The following is a 20,649-nucleotide window of genomic DNA, read 5'->3' on the forward strand; positions in this document are numbered from 1 at the left end:
TCCAACTGTTGGCATGAGATATTGGTGAATGTGAAATTTTGTTGGGTAGCTGATGACTTCAGCCTTGCTTGAGTATTAGCTGCTGGGATTTTCATTCTTTGGAAATAGGAAACTTTTTTTTTTCAGGGTAGCAGACAGAACTTTATTTGGGATTGCTCTTTGAAATAAAGTAGAAAAACTACAGGCTGTGTAAGAACATTAAACATGTATCCTCCTGCTACGTACTCCAGCTGTAGATAGATCTTTGTGTGTTCTCCCTTTGATGGATGGAAAAGCAGTCCAGGTACAGTGGGGCAAAAAAGTATTTAGTCAGCCACCGATTGTGCAAGTCCCCCCACCTAAAATGATGACAGAGGTCAGTAATTTGCACCAGAGGTACACTTCAACTGTGAGAGACAGAATGTGAAAAAAAAAAAAAATCCATGAATCCACATGGTAGGATTTGTAAAGAATTTATTCGTAAATCAGGGTGGAAAATAAGTATTTGGTCAATAACAAAAATACAACTCAATACTTTGTAACATAACCTTTGTTGGCAATAACAGAGGTCAAACGTTTACTATAGGTCTTTACCAGGTTTGCACACACAGTAGCTGGTATTTTGGCCCATTCCTCCATGCAGATCTTCTCGAGAGCAGTGATGTTTTGGGGCTGTCGCCGAGCAACACGGACTTTCAACTCCCGCCACAGATTTTCTATGGGGTTGAGGTCTGGAGACTGGCTAGGCCACTCCAGGACTTTCAAATGCTTCTTACGGAGCCACTCCTTTGTTGCCCGGGCGGTGTGTTTTGGATCATTGTCATGTTGGAAGACCCAGCCTCGTTTCATCTTCAAAGTTCTCACTGATGGAAGGAGGTTTTGGCTCAAAATCTCACGATACATGGCCCCATTCATTCTGTCCTTAACACGGATCAGTCGTCCTGTCCCCTTGGCAGAAAAACAGCCCCATAGCATGATGTTTCCACCCCCATGCTTCACAGTAGGTATGGTGTTCTTGGGATGCAACTCAGTATTCTTCTTCCTCCAAACACGACGAGTTGAGTTTATACCAAAAAGTTCTACTTTGGTTTCATCTGACCACATGACATTCTCCCAATCCTCTGCTGTATCATCCATGTGCTCTCTGGCAAACTTCAGACGGGCCTGGACATGCACTGGCTTCAGCAGCGGAACACGTCTGGCACTGCGGGATTTGATTCCCTGCCGTTGTAGTGTGTTACTGATGGTGACCTTTGTTACTTTGGTCCCAGCTCTCTGCAGGTCATTCACCAGGTCCCCCCGTGTGGTTCTGGGATCTTTGCTCACCGTTCTCATGATCATTTTGACCCCACGGGATAAGATCTTGCGTGGAGCCCCAGATCGAGGGAGATTATCAGTGGTCTTGTATGTCTTCCATTTTCTGATGATTGCTCCCACAGTAGATTTTTTCACACCAAGCTGCTTGCCTATTGTAGATTCACTCTTCCCAGTCTGGTGCAGGTCTACAATACTTTTCCTGGTGTCCTTCAAAAGCTCTTTGGTCTTGGCCATGGCGGAGTTTGGAGTCTGACTGTTTGAGGCTGTGGACAGGTGTCTTTTATACAGATGATGAGTTCAAACAGGTGCCATTCATACAGGTAACGAGTGGGGGACAGAAAAGCTTCTTACAGAAGACGTTACAGGTCTGTGAGAGCCAGAGATTTTCCTTGTTTGAGGTGACCAAATACTTATTTTCCAACCTAATTTACGAATAAATTCTTTACAAATCCTACCATGTGAATTCATGGATTTTTTTTTTTCACATTCTGTCTCTCACAGTTGAAGTGTACCTCTGGTGCAAATTACTGACCTCTGTCATCATTTTAAGTGGGGGAACTTGCACAATCGGTGGCTGACTAAATACTTTTTTGCCCCACTGTATAGGCTCCAGGTCCACTGTTCATCTCTCAGTTGGATAGTTTGTGAAACAGATTGATGGACGAATGGATGAAAGTTACTTCGATGCTAATTCCATCTTTTCTTTTGTAGCGTCAAACAATTTATAGATCTGGTGAGGAAGTTGGATGTGAACTTGGATACGATAAGCACCAAGGTGAACTCTGCACTGTCACGGCTGGACAAGAAGTATGATGTGATGCTGGCTCTTTACCAGAGGTTTGAGAAGTAAGTGATCATACAAATAGATTGCATTGGATTAATGTAAAAATATTTGTAGTTTAAGTGTAATTGGGGGAAAAAAAATGCAAATTTGTTCTGTTTCAGAACTTGCAAGAAAATTTTCAATCTGACGTCTGATGGGAAGTAAGTTGCAAACTTCTAAATGTGGGAAATATGTTGGTGACATTGATTATGTTATGATATTTATTGTCTTGTGTGTTAGCGGTTTTGCACTTGTTATGAAAGGTTGATGCTGCTGCGTGATTAATTATTTGGTGTATCATTTTCAAGGGAGAGGGAAACCGTGCGGACTTGCTGGACGATGTTTCTGTTGGCCAAAGGTCGGTTAAGCTTATGAATACATTAACAACAACAAGAACAAGTAGAATCAAGCTGTTAACACACGTTATGGAATTGTTTTCATGCCTCTCTGTCATCTTCTTTTCACCCTTCCTTCCTCCTTCGTGTTCAGCTGCAGATAATAGTTGAATTGGAAAATCATGGTTTAAGTTTTGTTGTTTTAAGAAGGCATCGGAATTGTTGTGACGATGCGTCTCATGTGTTGCATCTGTGCTGCGTGCAGGAAGGGCCTTACAGATGGAGGATGACCTGGTCATATCATTTCAGCTGCTTCTTTGTACGCTGGAGTTAATCATCAAGCGCTGCTCTCCAGACCTTCTGCAGCCTCTTTACAGTGAGCTTCAGTAGCATTTAATTTACACGTTCTTTGCTTTTAATGTTTTTATGACTTCAGATTGTACAATAAGTAAATGTAAAGTCTAATAATTACCATTTTTTGTCATGAAAGTTTGGTTTAAAGCTCCTTGAGGTTTTATTTATTTATTTATTTATTTATTCTCAGAATCAGCCATCAGCAAAATTCAGAGCCCCCCAACACGAACATCTCGTCGCAACCAGAGCAAAACTAAATCCCGAGCTGTGGAGCCAGAGGTTGATGTACAGCTTCTCGAAACCTTATGCAAAGAGAATGAATGCAGTGCAGAAGAGGTGTGAAGACTTTAAAAAAAAATCTCATAGTCTTACTGGACAAACACAACTCAAAATGTATTTATGTGAATTTATTTGCAGGTGAAGAATGTATACCAAACCAGTTTCATGGCTTTCTTAGAGTCGATGGATCTTTCAAGAAGCCCAGATTTTCCTCAGGTAGGACGTCATTGTCAGAACACCTGCTCCACTGTTTGGTTTTATTCTCACTAACTGCATTTGGAGTTTCCATTCATTATCTCTTCCTGCCCGCTTCTGCCGCTGTAGAGCGTTTGAACGTCTGGCAGGTGTTGGTTGCGCTATTTGCTACCTATATGTGTTTGTTTTCACGTATATCGTGTTGGGTAAATGTGCACTCAAGCAGGAGGTCCTTTGTAGTGTGTCACTATAATGCAGAGACAGGATGCTACTGTTTGCTGACAGTGGTACACTCCTCTAAACGACTATAGTGAACACGGTGACGGGCAGATGGTGTGCATTTTTGCTTAGGTGTCTTAAATAAATAATGTACAAATGTCACCATGATAGGCTGTCATCAAAAGGCCTGGGTTACTCGGGGAAAAAACAAAGATTTCGATGAGTTTTTGGCGCTGGTTATTGCTTTGCCTGTTGTCTGGTTCAGGTGTAGAATAAGCAAAGCTTTGCCTTCTTCCAATCAGCTGTAATCTGAATCGGAAACCTTTGAGAGCTGTGTCTGTTGGCTTCTGCCTCACCGCGCGTTACTTTTTGCTGTGACTTTCAACCCAGGTGAATGATGTCGACCAACAATATGAAGAACACTACCTCAAGAGCAGAGACATTGACGGACGAATGTTTTTCAATGGAGACGAGACTGTTCTTGCACCTAAAGTCAAGATGTAATCCCTTTTTTCTTCAGCGTACAGTGTTTAGATGTTGAGTTCTTAAAATAACTTAAAGAAGATGTTCAATAATCTTTTCCTGCATTCAGATCACAAGTGGAGAGAACACCAAAGAAGAACCTGTCAGATGAAGATGGAGTACTCGTCCCTCCTCAGACACCCATCAGGTGGGCACTTAGCAGTTCCTCACTGACTGTATCTATCATTCTTTGTCTAGCGGGAAAGGACAGAGGTCTCATGTTTGCTTCTGCAGTATTGTGGGGGGGGGGTTTAAGCACTGTTTAGATACTCACCTCTCAATATGTACATTTGTGCATTTCTGTGATGATTGTTTATTTCCCTTTAAGTTGCCAGCAATTTAAATGACATCTCTAAGATGCAGATTATAACCTTACTTGATTGAAAAGGACCTTATAGTCCTTGTCTGATTTTTTTCTTTTTCTTTTCTAATCTCCCATCAGAGCTGCCATGACCTCCATTCAACTGCTGAGGGGTGATCTCACTTCCAGTGGGGACCAGCCATCTGCTAATTTGGTTACATATTTCAAAGTGGGTCTTTAGAAATTTGCCTCTAATTAAAAGATAAAACTGCAGATTTTCAAACATACCTTTCTCTCTCCCTCTCGCTATCCCTTCATCAGCACTGCACAGTGGATCCGACGCAGGATGTGCAGAAGCGCTTGGAGACGCTTGGACAGGTGTTCAGTCAAAGATTCGGTCAGGCGGTCGGCCCACGCTGCGTAGTGTACGGCAGGCAGGTATGGAGACGAAAAGGAGGAACAATGGCAACATGTTGTCCCTCATATTCTTTTGTTTTTATCTGAATTGAGTTGCTTTTCTCTTTCAGAGATTCACCCTCGGTGTCAGACTGTATTACAGAGTAATGGAGGAAATGCTGAAATCGGTACAGTTTTTTTTTTCCCTTCTTTTTTTTAAACTGGTGGGTTAAGAGAATTTTACTGTTTTGTTTTGGATGTTTACCTTTAATTTCAAATCTATCTGATAAGATTTATAGACATCAGTCACCAAATTATTATACAAGAGTTTTCTTTTTTCTTTCTTTTATCCTATTTAAACTTTTATCAATTAAAAGATAAATCCCACTCTAGGAAGAAAATATTTTTGGTAAATCTTAACGTTGAGGTCTTATTTTTTTTGGGTGTTTTTTTGTTTTTGTTTTTTTTCCGTAGGAAGAGAAGCGCCTGTCTGTGCAAAATTTCAGGTATGTTTTTTTTTCTCCACTTTTATCAGAATAGTGGGAATTATGACTCTAATCCATGTTGGTGCATTGGAATTGCATGCATGCTTTCTATTGTTTTGACACACACTTTCTTCCATGGAGCTGAGTCATTTGATTTCCTTTCCAGTAAACTCCTGAATGACTCCACATTCCACACATCGCTTTTGGCTTGTGCTTTGGAGGTAGTCATGGCAACATATGGAGGCATGTCCTATAACTTTCTTATAAATGAATAATAATATAGCTCTTTATGAAGTATTCTGTATTTTTGGTCATCTGTTATCAGTAATTAAAGTTTTACACATCTTTTACGTGTGACCAATTCTAATGTTGTTCTTTGCTCCACATGATTAGAGAGCAGTTTCAAAAATGGAGGGTACAGCCATGGAGGAGCCGACTCAGCCGAAACAGATGTGTGTTTCCCCTGGATACTAAATGTGTTCAACCTGACCGCCTTTGATTTCTATAAAGTTATCGAGAGCTTTATCAAGGCCGACCCCACGCTAAGCAAAGAGATCGTCAAACATCTGGAGACCTGCGAGAACCTCATCATGGAGAGACTTGCATGGAGGACGGTCAGTTTGATCTTTCATTGCTATTAGACTAGGATGCCAATAATATCACAGCATTTCACAGAGATTGATGTATACATGACATAGAGACGCTTTGGATATCAATCATTTAGGATTTATTGGCCCAAAAGAAGCAGATTGTTGTCACTGTTTAAGAGTCACTTAAATAATAATAATAATAATAATAATAATAACAACAATAAGAATAATAAAAGGAGATTCTACATAAATCCTGCTTTCACTACTGATCTCATTCCATGTCAGCATTTCCCAAACATACGAAGCTGCTTTGCCAAAAATAAAATGATTTCACAGTGCTTCTTTACTCTGACTGCTCCACACGTGGGGCACACACACACACGGAAACTGAAAACAACAACAGATTACACTTTTAACATACACAAAGGTGGTTATGGTTTCACTATAACGGAAAAAAAAATATAGGTAACAGGATACTTTTTGCAAATTGACAAAAGTACAGTAAAGCAATCTAATGCTTTTGTTAATAAAGAGGTCTTACAGTACTTGTGTCACCGGCTACCACTGCCTCCACTACTGGGCACCTCCCTGTGCACCGGGCTGCTGGAGAAATAGTAGATGAGTGGGTTGAGGCAGCAGTTGAAACTGGCTAAGGAAAGGACCACAGGATGCATAGCCTTGGTCGCCTTGGCCAGGCCACAATGTGGCAACAGCTTCATGTGTGTGAGAGTATATCCCAGCAGGTTGATGTGATAGGGGAGAAAGCACAGGAGAAACACACCCAGCACTGAGTAAATAACCCTTAGAGTGTGCAGATGGCCGTGGCGGTTGCTGCGGCAGCGGTGTCTCATCTTGCTAAGGACACTCAGCACCCGGCAGTAGCTGTAGAGGAGTACAAGAGTGGGCAGCAGAAATGACCCCAGGGCTATGCCCAGGAATAACAGGATAAGGGTGCGATGGTGTCGTGAGGACGGATCCAGCAGACAGGCCTTGTTCTGGTGAGAAGCCGCTAACCGCAGCGCAGGCAGACACACACTGAGCCCCAGAACCAGGCACCAGATCCCTCCGCTCACCACCCGTGCGGCACGCAACCTGCGCAGTGTCGATGCCAGGGGGTGCACTACAGCAAAGTAACGGTCCACAGCAATGCACACCAGGAAGAAGATGCCCCCATACAGGCTGATGTATTTGAGAGTGAATGTGATCTGGCAGTAAGCTGGCCCAAGAGTCCAACTGGGGCTGTCCTCTGTCTTGGAGGACAAGGCTTGAGCCTTTTGGTGGTAGTAGTAGATTCTCAGAGGTAGAGAGATGACAAAAAACAAGTCAGTCGTCGATAGACTGGCCATGTAAATGGCTGTGCTGTTCATGGTACAGGGAGACAGACACAGTCTGCGCAGAACCAGGCTGTTGGTGGCCACCCCCAGCAGGAAGATGACACTGTAGGATACTTTGTAGAAGGTGAAGCGGTAGCTTATATCGACAGTACAGTTAGACAAAAGTGAGACCGGCTTGGCTGTCAAATCAGTCATATTCCACTGCTCCATGTCTCAAAATGATTTGACCACTTCCAGGACGTCAAATTGTTATGGTCTTATATCTGGAGGAGGGTTTGATCGGTTGAAGAGGGCATATGTGACGAAAGATCTGCTGGAGCAGTTAAACGTGTAGTAAGTTAAAACTTAATCAAACAAAACAATTTTTTTTTTTAAATTGAAATGCAAATTTGCTGAGATGACACGAATACACATCCGTATATATTCCACTGTATGTTATATAGAAAACAAATTGATTTTGCCAATAAATTTTTACCAGCAGCTTCCTGCTTGTAAAGAAACAAAGCAAACATTTGGTGTCATTACATGCATAAAGCCAACCGAAAAAGCACTTACTGTAACTGATGTATTTCATTACATTGACAGATTAAATACACATTTACCAGAGCCCATAAAATCAATCTTTTTTTTTTTTTAATTGAGATTTTATAATTGAACTAAGTTTGCACTGCATAGGCAATCAGGTGAGCATTTTTCCGGTTGTAAAGGCAGAGTCTGATTATAGCTTTTTACAATTGTTTGTTGTGTGTGATCATGATTAAAGTTTATCTTTTTTTTCTTGCCAGCTCATCTATAATGTAGGTCATTAAAGAACCGATTCAGTCACAAAATGAGCATCAATAGAAGAATAAAAAATATATATATTTCTAATATCTAAAAACTAACTTTAATTCAAATTTGGAAATAACTTTTCAAAATTAAAATAGGTGACAAATTCTCTTTCTCATAGCGTTATTATTAAGACAGATGTTTTTAATTCGATGACCTGTCGATGACCTGTCAGATTTAAAATAGAGGACCCCATCTTTAAATCTGTATGGATATTACAAATTTTTCTGCAAAAGTTTGAGCAATTAATATGCTTAATTTAGAGAAAAATTATACTTAATTTTACAGTTGCCACAACCAAAGAGAATATTTAAAGGTAGAATTTAGTCACTCACCAGTAGCAGGATGGGAGCATTGTCAGTGTGATTAAAGGTATTTTTCCAGTCAGCTGGTGTTTAACTGTGGCTAGCTTGTCAGGATGCTGCAGTTGGGAATCTGCCGCTGACTGAAGCAGTTCACACCTAGACACCAACAGGTCAGGGTCTCTCTCTCTCTCTCGCCCTGTTCCTCTAATTTATAGCTGACTGATTACTTTTAATGACGTTTTTTAGAGGGATACAAGAGTTCTAATCTCTAGTTTAGCCTACAGGTTGTCAGATGTCAATTTAAAATTTTTTTCATTGACCTGAAAATTGTCAGATTAACTTTCGGGTTTTTTGTAGGCGTTCTGGTAGGATTGCATTTATATAGCGCTTTTCTAGACACTCAAAGCGTTTTACTACACCTTGTTTACAACACCTTGTTATGAACTTATGTGAGTGACTAGAGTTAATCATAAACTGTAGCTCATAAAGTAAAAGCAATAATTCACTGAAACAAGGGGCTGTAAGCAGTAATGCCACTTGCGTGTCAGTCCATGAACACATAAAAATTAAAAATCCCTGTGAGTGCATACAAAGTTTTATTATTTGTATTTGTAATATGTTCTTGTGCTGTAATGTGCAGAACTTTTCTTATGGTTTGTATAAAATTTGTTTATCTTTTTGGGAAGTTGATCAGCATACAATGATCTGACCAAATACTGCTCTACAAAAACCCCCTCTAGACTGTTTTATTACCCTTTCCCTCAAGAGGCAAGTTGTTTCTTGCCTGCTTTAGTTTTACAGCCCTTTCTCATCATTGCTGGTGAGGTGATGAGTCTAACCATGTCAGTACAGACCCTGAGGCTGTCGGCAGGTATGTGCAGTGTTCAGTCTTGCATCACACAGCTTGTCACAAGCATGGAAGAAATATACACATCGTTGCTATGAAACTTATGTTTTCACACAGTGTGAGCCTGGATCCGGTCTAAATTAGTTTTTCAGGATTTCCAACAAATTTTAGGAACTTGGAAAATCTATATTGTGTGTAGGTTGAGTTTTTTACGGTTCCAGTGTTGTTGTATATGCAGAAATGATGACATTTTGACCCACTTTTCTTTTTCTAAAGACCATCAGTTTTGTTGGAACACTTTTCATTTATTACCAACACATGTAATGAAACAATTTAAAACTTTATAAATGTATTGTGCACTGAGGGGCCAACCACACACATATGACTAACCAGTCTAGATGACTTATTTAGCTGGGAACAGTGAAAGCCACATGGGGAAAAAAATTCTTCCAAGATAGGGCCAAGTATTTCACAACCTACCGCTTGATCAAACAAGTATTGAATTCAATACACAACACTTCAAAATGTTACAAAAATATTTAATTCACTTTCAGAATGGGAATCAAAGCTTTTATAGAACATGATTCTCTAAAAACTTCTTAAAAACCTCAATACACATAAAACAAATACTTGAAAACCGTACAGGGCAGTAGATGTAAAGAGTTGTAATACTGGTTCAGCACTGTCAAATTAGGGTTTTTCTTAAAGGTGAGTCTTCTCTGTAAAAGAAGTTCTTTCTTTGTGTTAGTACCTATTGTTGACTGAATCATTATCTTCCGGTCTAAAGTCTCTGTTGTGTCCGATAGGTGAGCCGGACTCCCTAGTAACCATTTTGTTTATGTTGTTTTTCTAAGGCACTCTGCTTTCACCCATGTCCTCTGATTTGAATCAAGTTTTGTCAGCCATACTCGCTTAAGTCAAATTTGTAGCTCACATTACCAGGCTGTCTTTAGACCGTGGACTCATTGTCAAATATTTTGGGTCTCAGACTTTTCAGCGTCAAACTCTTGGGCGTTGAACTTGGGCTGCTTTGCAAGCTGTCCATCTGTAGTCTTTCGAATAGCCTGGCACCATTTTGCCATGCTGAAGACTTTCGTTTAATGGAGCTTTGAATGGCCTCTGAAGTGAAGTAGTAGACAACTGGATCAAAGCAGCAGTTGGTCACCGCTATGCACAGAGCGATGGGGTAGATGGTTCTTACAACATGTTCTGCAAAGCATCCCTTTAGGATTTTGGAGCGGACCAAGGTGTAGAAGATGAGATTCACATTGTAGGGAATGAAACAGAAGCAGAAGATTAGCAAATGCACAAAGACCATCCTCAGGATTTTTGCTTTGTTGAGGTTTCCTCCGCGGCTGATGGTTTTGGGGTTCCTCAGTATCCTTAGCACCATGACAGAGCAGAACACATTCAACATCAGTGGGATAAGGAAGCCTGCAGTCTCAATAAACATCACCACCCACGAAAGCTCAGCCTTCCATTGTTTTTTTGAGTAGTTTTCAAAGCAAAACTGTGGCGTTGAGTTTACCGAACCCGAGTTAGTATTGTTCGGTGAAGTGGTGTCCAAAAAGACCCCAGTGGTTATACCTCCAGAGAGAATGATCACCCAAACTGTAAGGCAGGCCAGCTTGGCATTTTTCCTCGTACGAATTGTTTGGGACCGAAATGGATACACAATTGCTAGGAAACGATCGACACTGATGCAGGTGAGGAAGAGGATGCTGCCGTACATGTTGGTGTAGAATAGGGCCACGGAGATCTTACAGAGCGCACTTCCAAAGAGCCAGTCACGTTTGATGAAGTACACAATCCGAAAAGGCAGGCTGAGGACAAAGAGAGAGTCCGAAACCACGAGGTTCATCATATACGTCGTGGTCTCATTCCGTATCTTCAGCGTACAGCCAAAAATGTACACAGCCACCGCGTTGAAGGTAAGTCCGACTACAAACACCATGGAGAAAACCGAGGCGTAGAGATTATACTTGAAGTTGTCACTCTTGTTGCAGTCCGTGCTGTTATCCATCTTTAAACCAGAGTGTACACTTACAGTGGAAAGAGTGAAAAGGTTCTCCTTACTCACAGTTGGTGTTCGTTATGCCATGAAAAAAAGAAGGTATACAGCAGCTCCTTGATATACCATCCAAAGTCCTTTCCATCTACTTGTCCTGCTGTGGCAGCTGTCCTGTATGTGCAGCGATGGTCATTTAAGTGGAGCTTTCATTGTTTTCAGTCGTCCTCACAAAACAAATGTATTAAAAGAGAAGAGTCGTGCTTTTTTGCCCCCTTTAGCTCTGTGAACACTTTAGTGGGTCTCCACTTGTCTCGTTCTTCTCTGTGTTGTTGAAGTCCCAAAGGCACGTGCTGATCGTCACTCTGCTCCTGCTGGATTGTAAATCAGAAACCTCACAGCAGCCTGGATGGCAGAGCCTCTGACACAGGGAACAGAGCAGGCTGTCGAACCACTGGGAGGAGCCACCGCTGGGGCCAAAGTCCTCCCATTCAAATGTCTTTCATTTGCTTTTGCAAATAAAAAGCATTTGAATAATGGAACAATAAAATGTGTTCTGTAATTTTCACATTTCAGTAAGATAAGTTTTAGTAAGTTTTTTGTTGTGTGTGTTAGATTGTCCTTGCTGCCTGCCATAGGGGTCTTTTCATCATCTTCCCGAAACATCAAAGCATTTATCAGGAGATTTTCTTATTTGTTTAATAGCACAGTGCATGTTTTTGTCTTTCAGTGCTCTTACTAGTGTCATTTGGAGTATTTTAAATTAAAAAAAAATAAATAAATAAGAGCATGACTCATCTGTAGTTGAATGTATTATGTAGTGTTGTAATATGTTACGACCTGATAATCAGCTGTGAGGATAGATAACCACTGATAGATGTCAGCGAATGTTCTTATCCAAATGTACTTTTGAAATGTTGGTGGCGTAAGCGGGGTGTGGCAGGCATGATGCATGAATGTACCATAAGCCATACTTACAAGTCCATACTCGCAGTTACTGTGGGAGCTGCTGAGTTGTAAACCACTCCTCACTTCCCTGTATGAGCTCATATCAGTTTGCTTTTTTACTGGTGTGACGGTTGCGTGCTGAGATTCACGTGCAACCTTCACTTTCACTGTCTTTTCATCTTGATTTAGAATTGTGCATGTTAACATAGATTTAGCTTCTTTTTTTTTTTCTTCTTTGGTATTTAGAGAAAATGTATTTTTAATTTGAAGTTATTATTTGTTTAACAAGCTTAACGAGTCAGTCAAATGCATTCAGAGTCAGACAGGATACTGTAGGGTGTGTGCTTGGGTCAACATAAAATGAGGAACAGATTTATAATACATGTATAGATTTGACTTATCAGTTGGCTGTTTTGCAAGGGACATTTCACATGTAAAATACCTCTAACATCATTTCTGCACATGTCTTCTACTTAATATACCAGGAAAAAACCCAAAAAGGAACTAATTGCCTGATCAAGACATGATCTCCAACCTAACAGGATTATTATATTACATTATTATGTGATTGCCAAATGAAATAATTTCTTTTTGCACCTCTTTAAAATTCCTGCTTGAATGAAAGGAAAATGAAAGTTGTGATGGACAGGATATAAATGGAAATGGTTAAATATAAAGTAAATGTTTGTGTCTCTGCAGGGCTCCCCACTATTTGAGCTTCTGAAACAGGAACATGAGAGCGGAGGAGCAGAGCAGGTGGAGACCCCAGCTAATTTCAGTCAACCGCTGCAGCACAACCACACCGCAGCCGACCTGTAAGTCATCCCGCGGCTTTCGATCAGTTTGTCTTTTGATTTTGAAAGAACACCAAACCCTTTTTACAAGAGTTGTGAAACTACTGACTAATCAAAACAGCACAGCCTTGATGAATACGTCATAGATGAGCAGATAAGCATCAATAATATTTTGTTAAATTCCACAGCCCCCCCCCCTCTTTCTTTGATTTTTTTTTTAGCTTTGAGGAAGAGCTTTCTTTTGTTTCACCCGTCCATTTAAGGTTCGTGGTTAGGGGAAAGTTTCATGTTTATTGACATATGAAACTGGTTCCTGTGCTCTTCCCGCACAGATATTTGTCCCCCATGCGCCCAGGCCTGCGTGTATTACCTCCTGAGTCCAGCTGTCAAACTTCCTCTCAGCCTGCCTCACAGCCAACCAGCCAACCTCCACGACCCCTGAAGTCCAACTCTCTCAGCCTCTTCTATAAAAAATGTAAGTCACTGGTAGAGTTTGCACTAGTCAAAAATAATTGATGGTGGTGGTCCTGCCTAGCAATAAAGTAATCTTTTAAAGTAGTAATGTTGTGATGGATGGAGTAAATAATGGGAAAAATAACAAGTTAATAGGAGAAAATATTAATGCAATTGTATAAAATAACATTGTTTGATATTTTCTTTAAAGTATTGCAGATACAGTCAGGTGTCCCCACATTTTCATTAAGCAATTTTTTTTATTCTTATATTATTATTGTTACATTTTTATTAAGATAAGAGGTTCCATTCATTATTCTATCACACTAGACGCTCTAATCCTCTGGTTTTGTTTCTCTGTAGTGTACCGTTTGGCCTATACAAGGCTGAAGATGCTCTGCTCCTACCTGCTGTCCTCCCACCCTGAGTTTGAGCCCATAATATGGACTCTGTTCCAGCACACTCTGCAGCATGAGTACGAGCTGATGAGAGACCGTCACCTCGATCAGGTAAGCTGGAAATATGTCGCTCTCACTATTTGTTTCTGTCCCTCGTCTCCTGTTATTGCCCTCCTCCACTTTTCTTATTTATTTTTCTCTGCTAAATACGTTGTATGTTCCTGTAGTTGATGATGTCTGCCATGTATGCCATATGTAAAGTGAAGAGCGTTGATCTGCGCTTCAAGACCATTGTCACAGCATACAAAAACATGGCCAACACCAGCCAAGAGGTAAAACAGCCTGTTACAGTTTCCATAAAAACTCACCGAGTCGGCTGAAGTTTTTCTGATGTAATCGTGTTTCATGTAGAACTGTAACAAAACACTTTGAATGTTGCAGACCTTCAAGCACGTGTTGATCACTGAAGGCCACTACGACTCCATCATTGTCTTCTACAACCAAGTGTTTATGCAGAAGCTGAAAACAAACATCCTGCAGTATGCTTCTACCAGGGTGAGCTACATCTGCAGTAGTCATTGGTGACGGTGGGGTTTTAATGCACATATATATAAAAAAAAAAAAAAAGTATTTCTACAAATTTCTCTCATTGTTTCTGCTGCTGTTTTCTTTTCTAGCCTCCGACACTCTCGCCAATCCCACAAATACCCTGCAGCCCCTACAAGTTCCCTAATTCGCCTCTGCGTGTGCCCGGTAGCAACAATGTCTACATCTCTCCATTGAAAAGCGCACGCATGTCTCCCGGTATCATGACCCCTCGATCCAAGTAAGTCCTGCATAATATTCATTGTCAAATAATTTTTGACAACGCTACTCCTGAACTAGAATGATATTATAGAATGATTTGAAATGAAGGCCTGTTTGTTTTGTACAATGCTCATTGGGGTTTTTTGCCCTTGCAGAATGCTGGTATCGATCGGCGAATCATTTGGGGTATGTTCATCTTAAGTTTGCTCTGTAGACCCAGAGAGTTGATTCTGTTCATCTGATTGCTTAGTCTGGATGTACAAAATCAACTTTCTCGTATTTTCTTACTTGGATTATCAAGCATGCATCAAAACATTTTGCTCTGTAGTGTAACAAAGGGCTGGTTTGATCTCTCAGCAGCTGCAGTGCCATTTATTTGTTTCCTCACTCACTCTTACTTCTGTTTTGTCTTCATTTGCAGCCATCAAATCGCTTCCAGAAGATCAACCAGATGGTCAACAGCAGTGATCGATCCCTAAAGAGGACTCTGGATCATGGCTCCACGCCAAAGCCTCTGAAGAGGTTACGATTTGATGTGGACGGGCAAGATGAAGCTGACGGCAGGTTGGTCACAAATGGTGCTTGTGTGCCAGATTATATTATATCATGTGGGGCAGCACAGCATTTTTGCACCATTATCCCGTCTCATATGAGACCTGATTTACTATTTTAATTGGCTGTAGTTTTCATAAGTCAAAACATCACTCTCACCAAAATCACAAGAGTGAAAAATAGCCAACCAATGGCTTCGTCTGTCTTAAAAGCCAAAGATGATTAGCTGACAGAACAGCAACTGAAATAACAGTTTACAATTACTGTGAAAGAAAGGGACTGCACATGTGTACACAAATCAGAAAAAACATTTTTTAGCTTCCTTATATGTGTGAAAAGTTTATAAAATTGCATTCAGTTGCAGCAGCCTATAATTGGTCTTTGATAGATGTCAAATCTTTAAACAGTAAACTCTGTGTGTAGATTTTAGTTTTTCAGACTACCTCTCTGTGGGCTCATTATACCAAAAGCACTACATCACAAAAGTGACATCATATATCTGCTGGTTTTCACCTCTCACTTTTTGTAACCTTGAACAGGTGCCACAGCTGATGGCGCTTGTTTAAGATGATTGTGTAATTCATTTTTAATTAATTATTTACTCTAGTCACCATTTTTGATGACTTCTCCCATACCAGTGCTGATGTGGTTTTGTCTCAGTGGCGACATCTGTTATTACGTACAGCACTGCACCGAGTACTCGTAAATGGTACAAAGCTGTGGTGACGTCACTGTTTGACCAGTGCAGCAAGTATAATGGGCAATTGTCAAATATATTGTCAAACATTGTCCAACATCGTCCCACAAGAACACACTCTTTGACCTATATTAGGGGTCTACATTGCCTTCACCAGTGCAAAACCCTGTTTTGACTTTAAAGAACGAGTGTCAGGTTTCGCTCCAGAGGCACGGTGTCAGTTTTACAACTGAAAGGTGTAGGCTCAGCATTTGTTGGAGTTTCCCCGTCAGACTTCTAAATTTTGGGAGCATGATATAGCATAAGTTTGACCACAGTGGTGAAGTGGTTAACACTGTTGCCTCATAGTGAAAATGTCCTGTGTTCAAATTCCCTTTGCTGGATGTGGCCTGTCTGTGTTTGTTTGCTTGCTTGTTCTTCCTCCCTTGAGTGAGTTCTTGCAGTACTCCAGCTTTTTCATGGGAGAAGGAATAATTGCTCATCATGTTGTGTTACTGGCACAAACCTGCTGTGCAAGTGGTTTTTGCGTGGCCTGCGAGACTTGTTCACGTCACGCACGCATTAAAACACAGACATATAGTTACATTTATTGTGTTCTTCCTTTATATCCCTGCAAATAGTCAGATGGCTAAAACTAAAAGACTAATACATATATTTCTTTTTCTTTATAAGCTGCTATACGATATGACCAAAATCTCATATCCTGATATAAAACATTTATCGTCCGATAACGATATAAATCACAAAAATGTAACATTTTCTGTAAATTCTGTGAATCTTGAGTAGCTGAAGTGTTTCCAGCTGGGCGTCGTGTATCTGGAGTCGAGTGTTTTACCAATGCATGAAACATTTTTAGACATAGGTTTTAACGGTCGCTGTTTTCTTTGCGGCGTGCTGCAGGGAAAAGCCCGTTTTAACGTTTGAGTCTAAGGTTTATTTTTTAGCACCTGACGGCTGTTTTTTGCTTCTCATCGGTAAATATCTGCATACTATTTCATGTGATTCAGTTTATTTTGAAAAGTCTCAACAGGATCTTGAGCTTTATTGTCAGAGGTTTATGTGGAAAATAAACAAGCGGACACGTGATGGTTTTACCGTCGTTGTTGTTAACGACAATGCATAAAAACAGGCGCTTGTCCGTCCTTAGTGTGGTTATATTAAATATAAGAGAAAGAGAGAACTTTAAGAAATTAATATAGCCACTACAGTGACCATCAAAACGATGAAAAAATATTGCCATAAACAGTTTATTTTGCAACACCACGAAGCAAACGATGGCGTAAAATGAAACGATAGACGTTTTTATATCGTCATCCGATATATATCGTTATATCGAACAGCCCTAAGCTGCATATTTATTATTTAAGTAATCAATTACAAGCGTTATTAGCATCACTTGATGAACACTTATTTACAGATATGCACGACAGCACATTCCAGTGTCCCCAAAGTGCCACTGCACTACTTAAAAACAACAGCTATTCATTTTGAGATCAGCTTCTACAATTAATATGTAAAATTTCTGTTTTCACTGTATGATTCTGCAGTATGAAGAATGATTTCATTAACGCTTTCTTTATTTTATCTAAATTACAGCAAATCTGGAGGAGATTCTACACTGATTCAGAAGCTTGCAGAGATGAGTAAGTATTTGTATCAATAAAAGGCTTCAGGGGCTAAACCCCCCCACCCCCCATTAAGCTAAACGTGTCTGTCAAAAACTACAGTTCCTCCAATCCCTACTTGAGGCTTTCTTCGAAAACGAGTAAATCCTTATAGACTCAATGTTAAAATGTCCCATGTACATATATAAGTAGACCGGACCATATATGTGGACTGTTGATTCCTGAAAAATCCAAATCCAGAAACCCTTTGTGCGACATCATGCTGGCTCCATCCATGTCATAGTCTGTAATTTAGCTATTTAGACTGATTTTCATCGCTTTTGTTTTCACGTAGGCTCCACTCGCAGTCGCATGCAGGAGCAAAAGATGAAGGAGGATGCTGAGTCGAGGATGGAAGAACTCTGAAATCTATTCAGCTGACCTGCACTGTTTGTCACAATGTGAACGTTATTTTCTGTTCACACCTGAAGTGAAACACACCTGTTTTTTGTACATTTAAAAGTGCTATTTTATTTTTTATTTAACTTTGAGGAGATTTTTGTGAATATAGAGGATGTTCACCTTTTTTGTTGATGCTTTATCTTAGTGTTTTTAATGAATTAGGGCTGTGTCAGTGATTTTCATTAAGTATGTTTGGTTTTAAGTATTTCAGTGCTATTAGTTCCTCTTCACTCATGTTTTAAGTAGTCTGGATAGCTTCTGACACACACTGCTGGTTTTCTCCGCCTCCAGAACTTTTCACGTCTCAAGCATAATGTCACATTCAAGTGTTAAATCATGGTTACTCTGTAAAGAGGAGTAAATATCAGCCTCAGAGAGACACCCGAATGTCTTTTAATGTAGTGTTTTTACTGTTAAAGTAATAATTTCAGTTGGCAGCGCACATAATGTCTTCTTAAGTTGGTGACATAAAATGAGTAGGAAAATTGAATTTGTTTTAAAAACATGTTGAGTTGCATAAAAATGTCTGACATCCTGACAAGATTTCTGCACCACTACTTCTTTATCTGAGCTACAATTATCAGACGAACACAGTCAAACTAAACAAAAACAGTCATTTTCATGTTTTCATTGAACACACCGGCTGGAAACACCAACAACCTTTACCAGATGTTTCTTGCTGCTTATGAGACAACTGTGAGAAAACTTGAACAACTCTCCCCAGCAAACCAGTTTTAATTCATCGGTGATTCTGTGATGTTGTCATTGCTTTGTATTATTTTGTTGCAAGAGTCAGACATTCCTAGTTAAGGTCAGCTGCTGTCTTGACTTCTTTAGTAAAATTTCTGGTATAAGTTTGAATTGTTACCTAAATTCTTCCAACACAGCCTCACTGCAAAAAGGCAGCTACAAGCCACGATGATCCCTCCTCCATGCTTCACAGTCTAGATTTTTTTAAACAAAATATCTTCCTTGCATTTCTTTCCTCCAGATGTAGTTGTGTGCATTTTGCCAAAAGATTTAGAACATTGAACATTTAGAACACTAATTTCGAACATTGTCCCAAAATATCTCTTTCTTAAGAAGAGCAGACATTGTGTGGTTTGACTTATAGAAAGGGACAACCCACACTTTCAATCGCCTCAATAGTAACACCTCAGAGTAGTTTTTGCACAAGTCGGTGGTGTCTATTCTGTGTGGTCAGTGAAAGCATGAGAAGTACAGTTGTTTTTGTATGTTTAGTGAAATATCTTTTGTCTATAATTTTGACATGGCTGAAGATCATACTATGCTTTGAGTAATCTAAGGATAAAAATCCCACTAATTCAGGTGCAAGTTTTTATTTTCACTGTAGTTTCAGATGATTTCCCTTCGGTGTAATGTGTAGTTTTATGGTAACTTTTGCTTTCTTTTTGGGATGGTTAATAAATGCAAATAAAGGGGTTATTTGTTATGAGTTAAAGAACTATGTTTTCTATATAATTTACACTCATTAGATTGGCTCTTGTCATTTTTGCAAATGGGGATAAGGAGAATTCTCAGAAAAGGAGGGAAAATGAAGACACTAATTTTAAAGTGAAATGTGTTTTTAATGTGCTGAAGTGTAGTACATACAGGTCACCACAGAGATCAGCCATGTGTTTTCATTCAGCATAGAGTAGCCAAAGGTGGTGTGCAGTGACCACCTGATAGAGTAAAGAGCACCACTGTGTGTACTCATAATAGACTCCCACATCCCTGTGAAGGTACGCGAGAGGACATGTTATTGGGCAGTTTAGTTTTGCTTTGCTTTGCTTTGGATGTGGGGAAAATAAGATTTTAGTACCATTTTGGAAATGTGTAGACGTTTTTAATAAACCACAGAATATTTGTTACTTCTTGTTCAGCTTCATCTTGAAAGTCGTGTCTTAGATCTCTCCAGTGCTAACATGAAAGCTCAAATAGATTATAGTTTAGGGCATTTAGACCAAACCAGCACAGTCCCTTTTCTTCACCAAATTCTGCTGTAATTATGAACCAATAAATACTAAATCTTTGACCAAAACATATCGACCTTGTGTTTGTTCCTGTTCAACCAGAAGAACAGCAGTCTCAGTTTAGAGCTCATCTTAAAGTCTACAGAGGTAGTTTTACTCCCTCTGCTGTTCAGAATTATGTTTGCAAGAAGCTGAAGTCAGTCGGTTTCACTGTTAATCAGTTAATCAGTGTGCCAGACTAGTCAAACTCTAACTTTCTAGCACTGTACAGAAGTTTAACTACACATTTAATCCTTGAGATATCCTAATATAAGAAAAAGAAGTTCATTCTCAACAGTATGTCTCAGTCTTTTCTACGTGATAAAGAAATCCTCTTGTAGCCAATGATATAAAAGTGTTTTCTCTGTGCTGCTAACAGGATTATTAATTCTGACAATCATTTTACATCATGGATAACTACACATTAAAACTTGTTGGACCATCATTTAAACATGGCACATGCTTTCTTTTACGAGTGCGGTACCATCAGCTGCTTGGTAGACATTTTTGTAGTAAAGGAGTATAGGGATGTATTTCTGTTTCTAAAGTAAACGTAAATGAAATAACAAATTTGGACCAAAGCCATGAGCGCACACAGTGTAGCTGGAGCTATGAGTTTAGCAGCAATATACAGAGAATGTTGGCAAAATTGCAGTGATTTTGAAAAATCCCTATAAACATGATCGGTGTAAAATCAAGGGAAACTTTATGTGTTTCACGACAATAATTATAACATGCATTTTTAATGAATGGACAAAATCTGACTTCCAGGAAAAGATTTAAATCAGACCCGTGAAAATTT

The 20,649-nt window shown here is 39.8% G+C and overlaps 3 protein-coding genes across 3 annotated transcripts in view; 1 reads left to right on the forward strand and 2 right to left on the reverse strand.

Moving 5' to 3' along the window:
* Positions 1 to 17,956, forward strand: part of rb1 (retinoblastoma 1) — a 19,868-nt gene extending 1,912 nt beyond the window's left edge. The window contains exons 4-27 of the mRNA XM_080307494.1: positions 2,008 to 2,142; positions 2,242 to 2,280; positions 2,428 to 2,477; positions 2,720 to 2,830; positions 2,999 to 3,144; positions 3,226 to 3,303; positions 3,892 to 4,001; positions 4,094 to 4,171; positions 4,466 to 4,553; positions 4,646 to 4,762; positions 4,852 to 4,908; positions 5,195 to 5,226; positions 5,372 to 5,452; positions 5,606 to 5,819; positions 12,765 to 12,880; positions 13,192 to 13,334; positions 13,676 to 13,821; positions 13,938 to 14,042; positions 14,152 to 14,265; positions 14,388 to 14,536; positions 14,673 to 14,703; positions 14,939 to 15,081; positions 17,363 to 17,409; positions 17,726 to 17,956. Coding sequence (XP_080163620.1) covers positions 2,008 to 2,142; positions 2,242 to 2,280; positions 2,428 to 2,477; positions 2,720 to 2,830; positions 2,999 to 3,144; positions 3,226 to 3,303; positions 3,892 to 4,001; positions 4,094 to 4,171; positions 4,466 to 4,553; positions 4,646 to 4,762; positions 4,852 to 4,908; positions 5,195 to 5,226; positions 5,372 to 5,452; positions 5,606 to 5,819; positions 12,765 to 12,880; positions 13,192 to 13,334; positions 13,676 to 13,821; positions 13,938 to 14,042; positions 14,152 to 14,265; positions 14,388 to 14,536; positions 14,673 to 14,703; positions 14,939 to 15,081; positions 17,363 to 17,409; positions 17,726 to 17,796 — 2,401 coding nt within the window. The 3' untranslated portion in view covers positions 17,797 to 17,956. The remainder of the gene's footprint in view (positions 1 to 2,007; positions 2,143 to 2,241; positions 2,281 to 2,427; positions 2,478 to 2,719; positions 2,831 to 2,998; positions 3,145 to 3,225; positions 3,304 to 3,891; positions 4,002 to 4,093; positions 4,172 to 4,465; positions 4,554 to 4,645; positions 4,763 to 4,851; positions 4,909 to 5,194; positions 5,227 to 5,371; positions 5,453 to 5,605; positions 5,820 to 12,764; positions 12,881 to 13,191; positions 13,335 to 13,675; positions 13,822 to 13,937; positions 14,043 to 14,151; positions 14,266 to 14,387; positions 14,537 to 14,672; positions 14,704 to 14,938; positions 15,082 to 17,362; positions 17,410 to 17,725) is intronic.
* On the reverse strand, positions 6,116 to 7,477 carry LOC113030502 (lysophosphatidic acid receptor 6). The gene has a single exon (XM_026182008.2). It carries the CDS (start codon positions 7,337 to 7,339, stop codon positions 6,347 to 6,349), a length of 993 nt encoding a protein of 330 aa, XP_026037793.2. The 5' UTR covers positions 7,340 to 7,477; the 3' UTR covers positions 6,116 to 6,346.
* Positions 9,635 to 11,511, reverse strand: lpar6b (lysophosphatidic acid receptor 6b). Its single transcript, XM_026182007.2, has one exon. The coding sequence runs from the start codon at positions 11,130 to 11,132 to the stop codon at positions 10,059 to 10,061; it is 1,074 nt and encodes a 357-aa protein (XP_026037792.1). The 5' UTR covers positions 11,133 to 11,511; the 3' UTR covers positions 9,635 to 10,058.
* Positions 17,957 to 20,649: the final 2,693 nt, after the last annotated feature.

The sequence above is a fragment of the Astatotilapia calliptera genome, chromosome 10, assembly GCF_964374335.1.
Source record: "Astatotilapia calliptera chromosome 10, fAstCal68.1, whole genome shotgun sequence".
In the NCBI taxonomy this organism is placed as follows: domain Eukaryota; kingdom Metazoa; phylum Chordata; class Actinopteri; order Cichliformes; family Cichlidae; genus Astatotilapia; species Astatotilapia calliptera.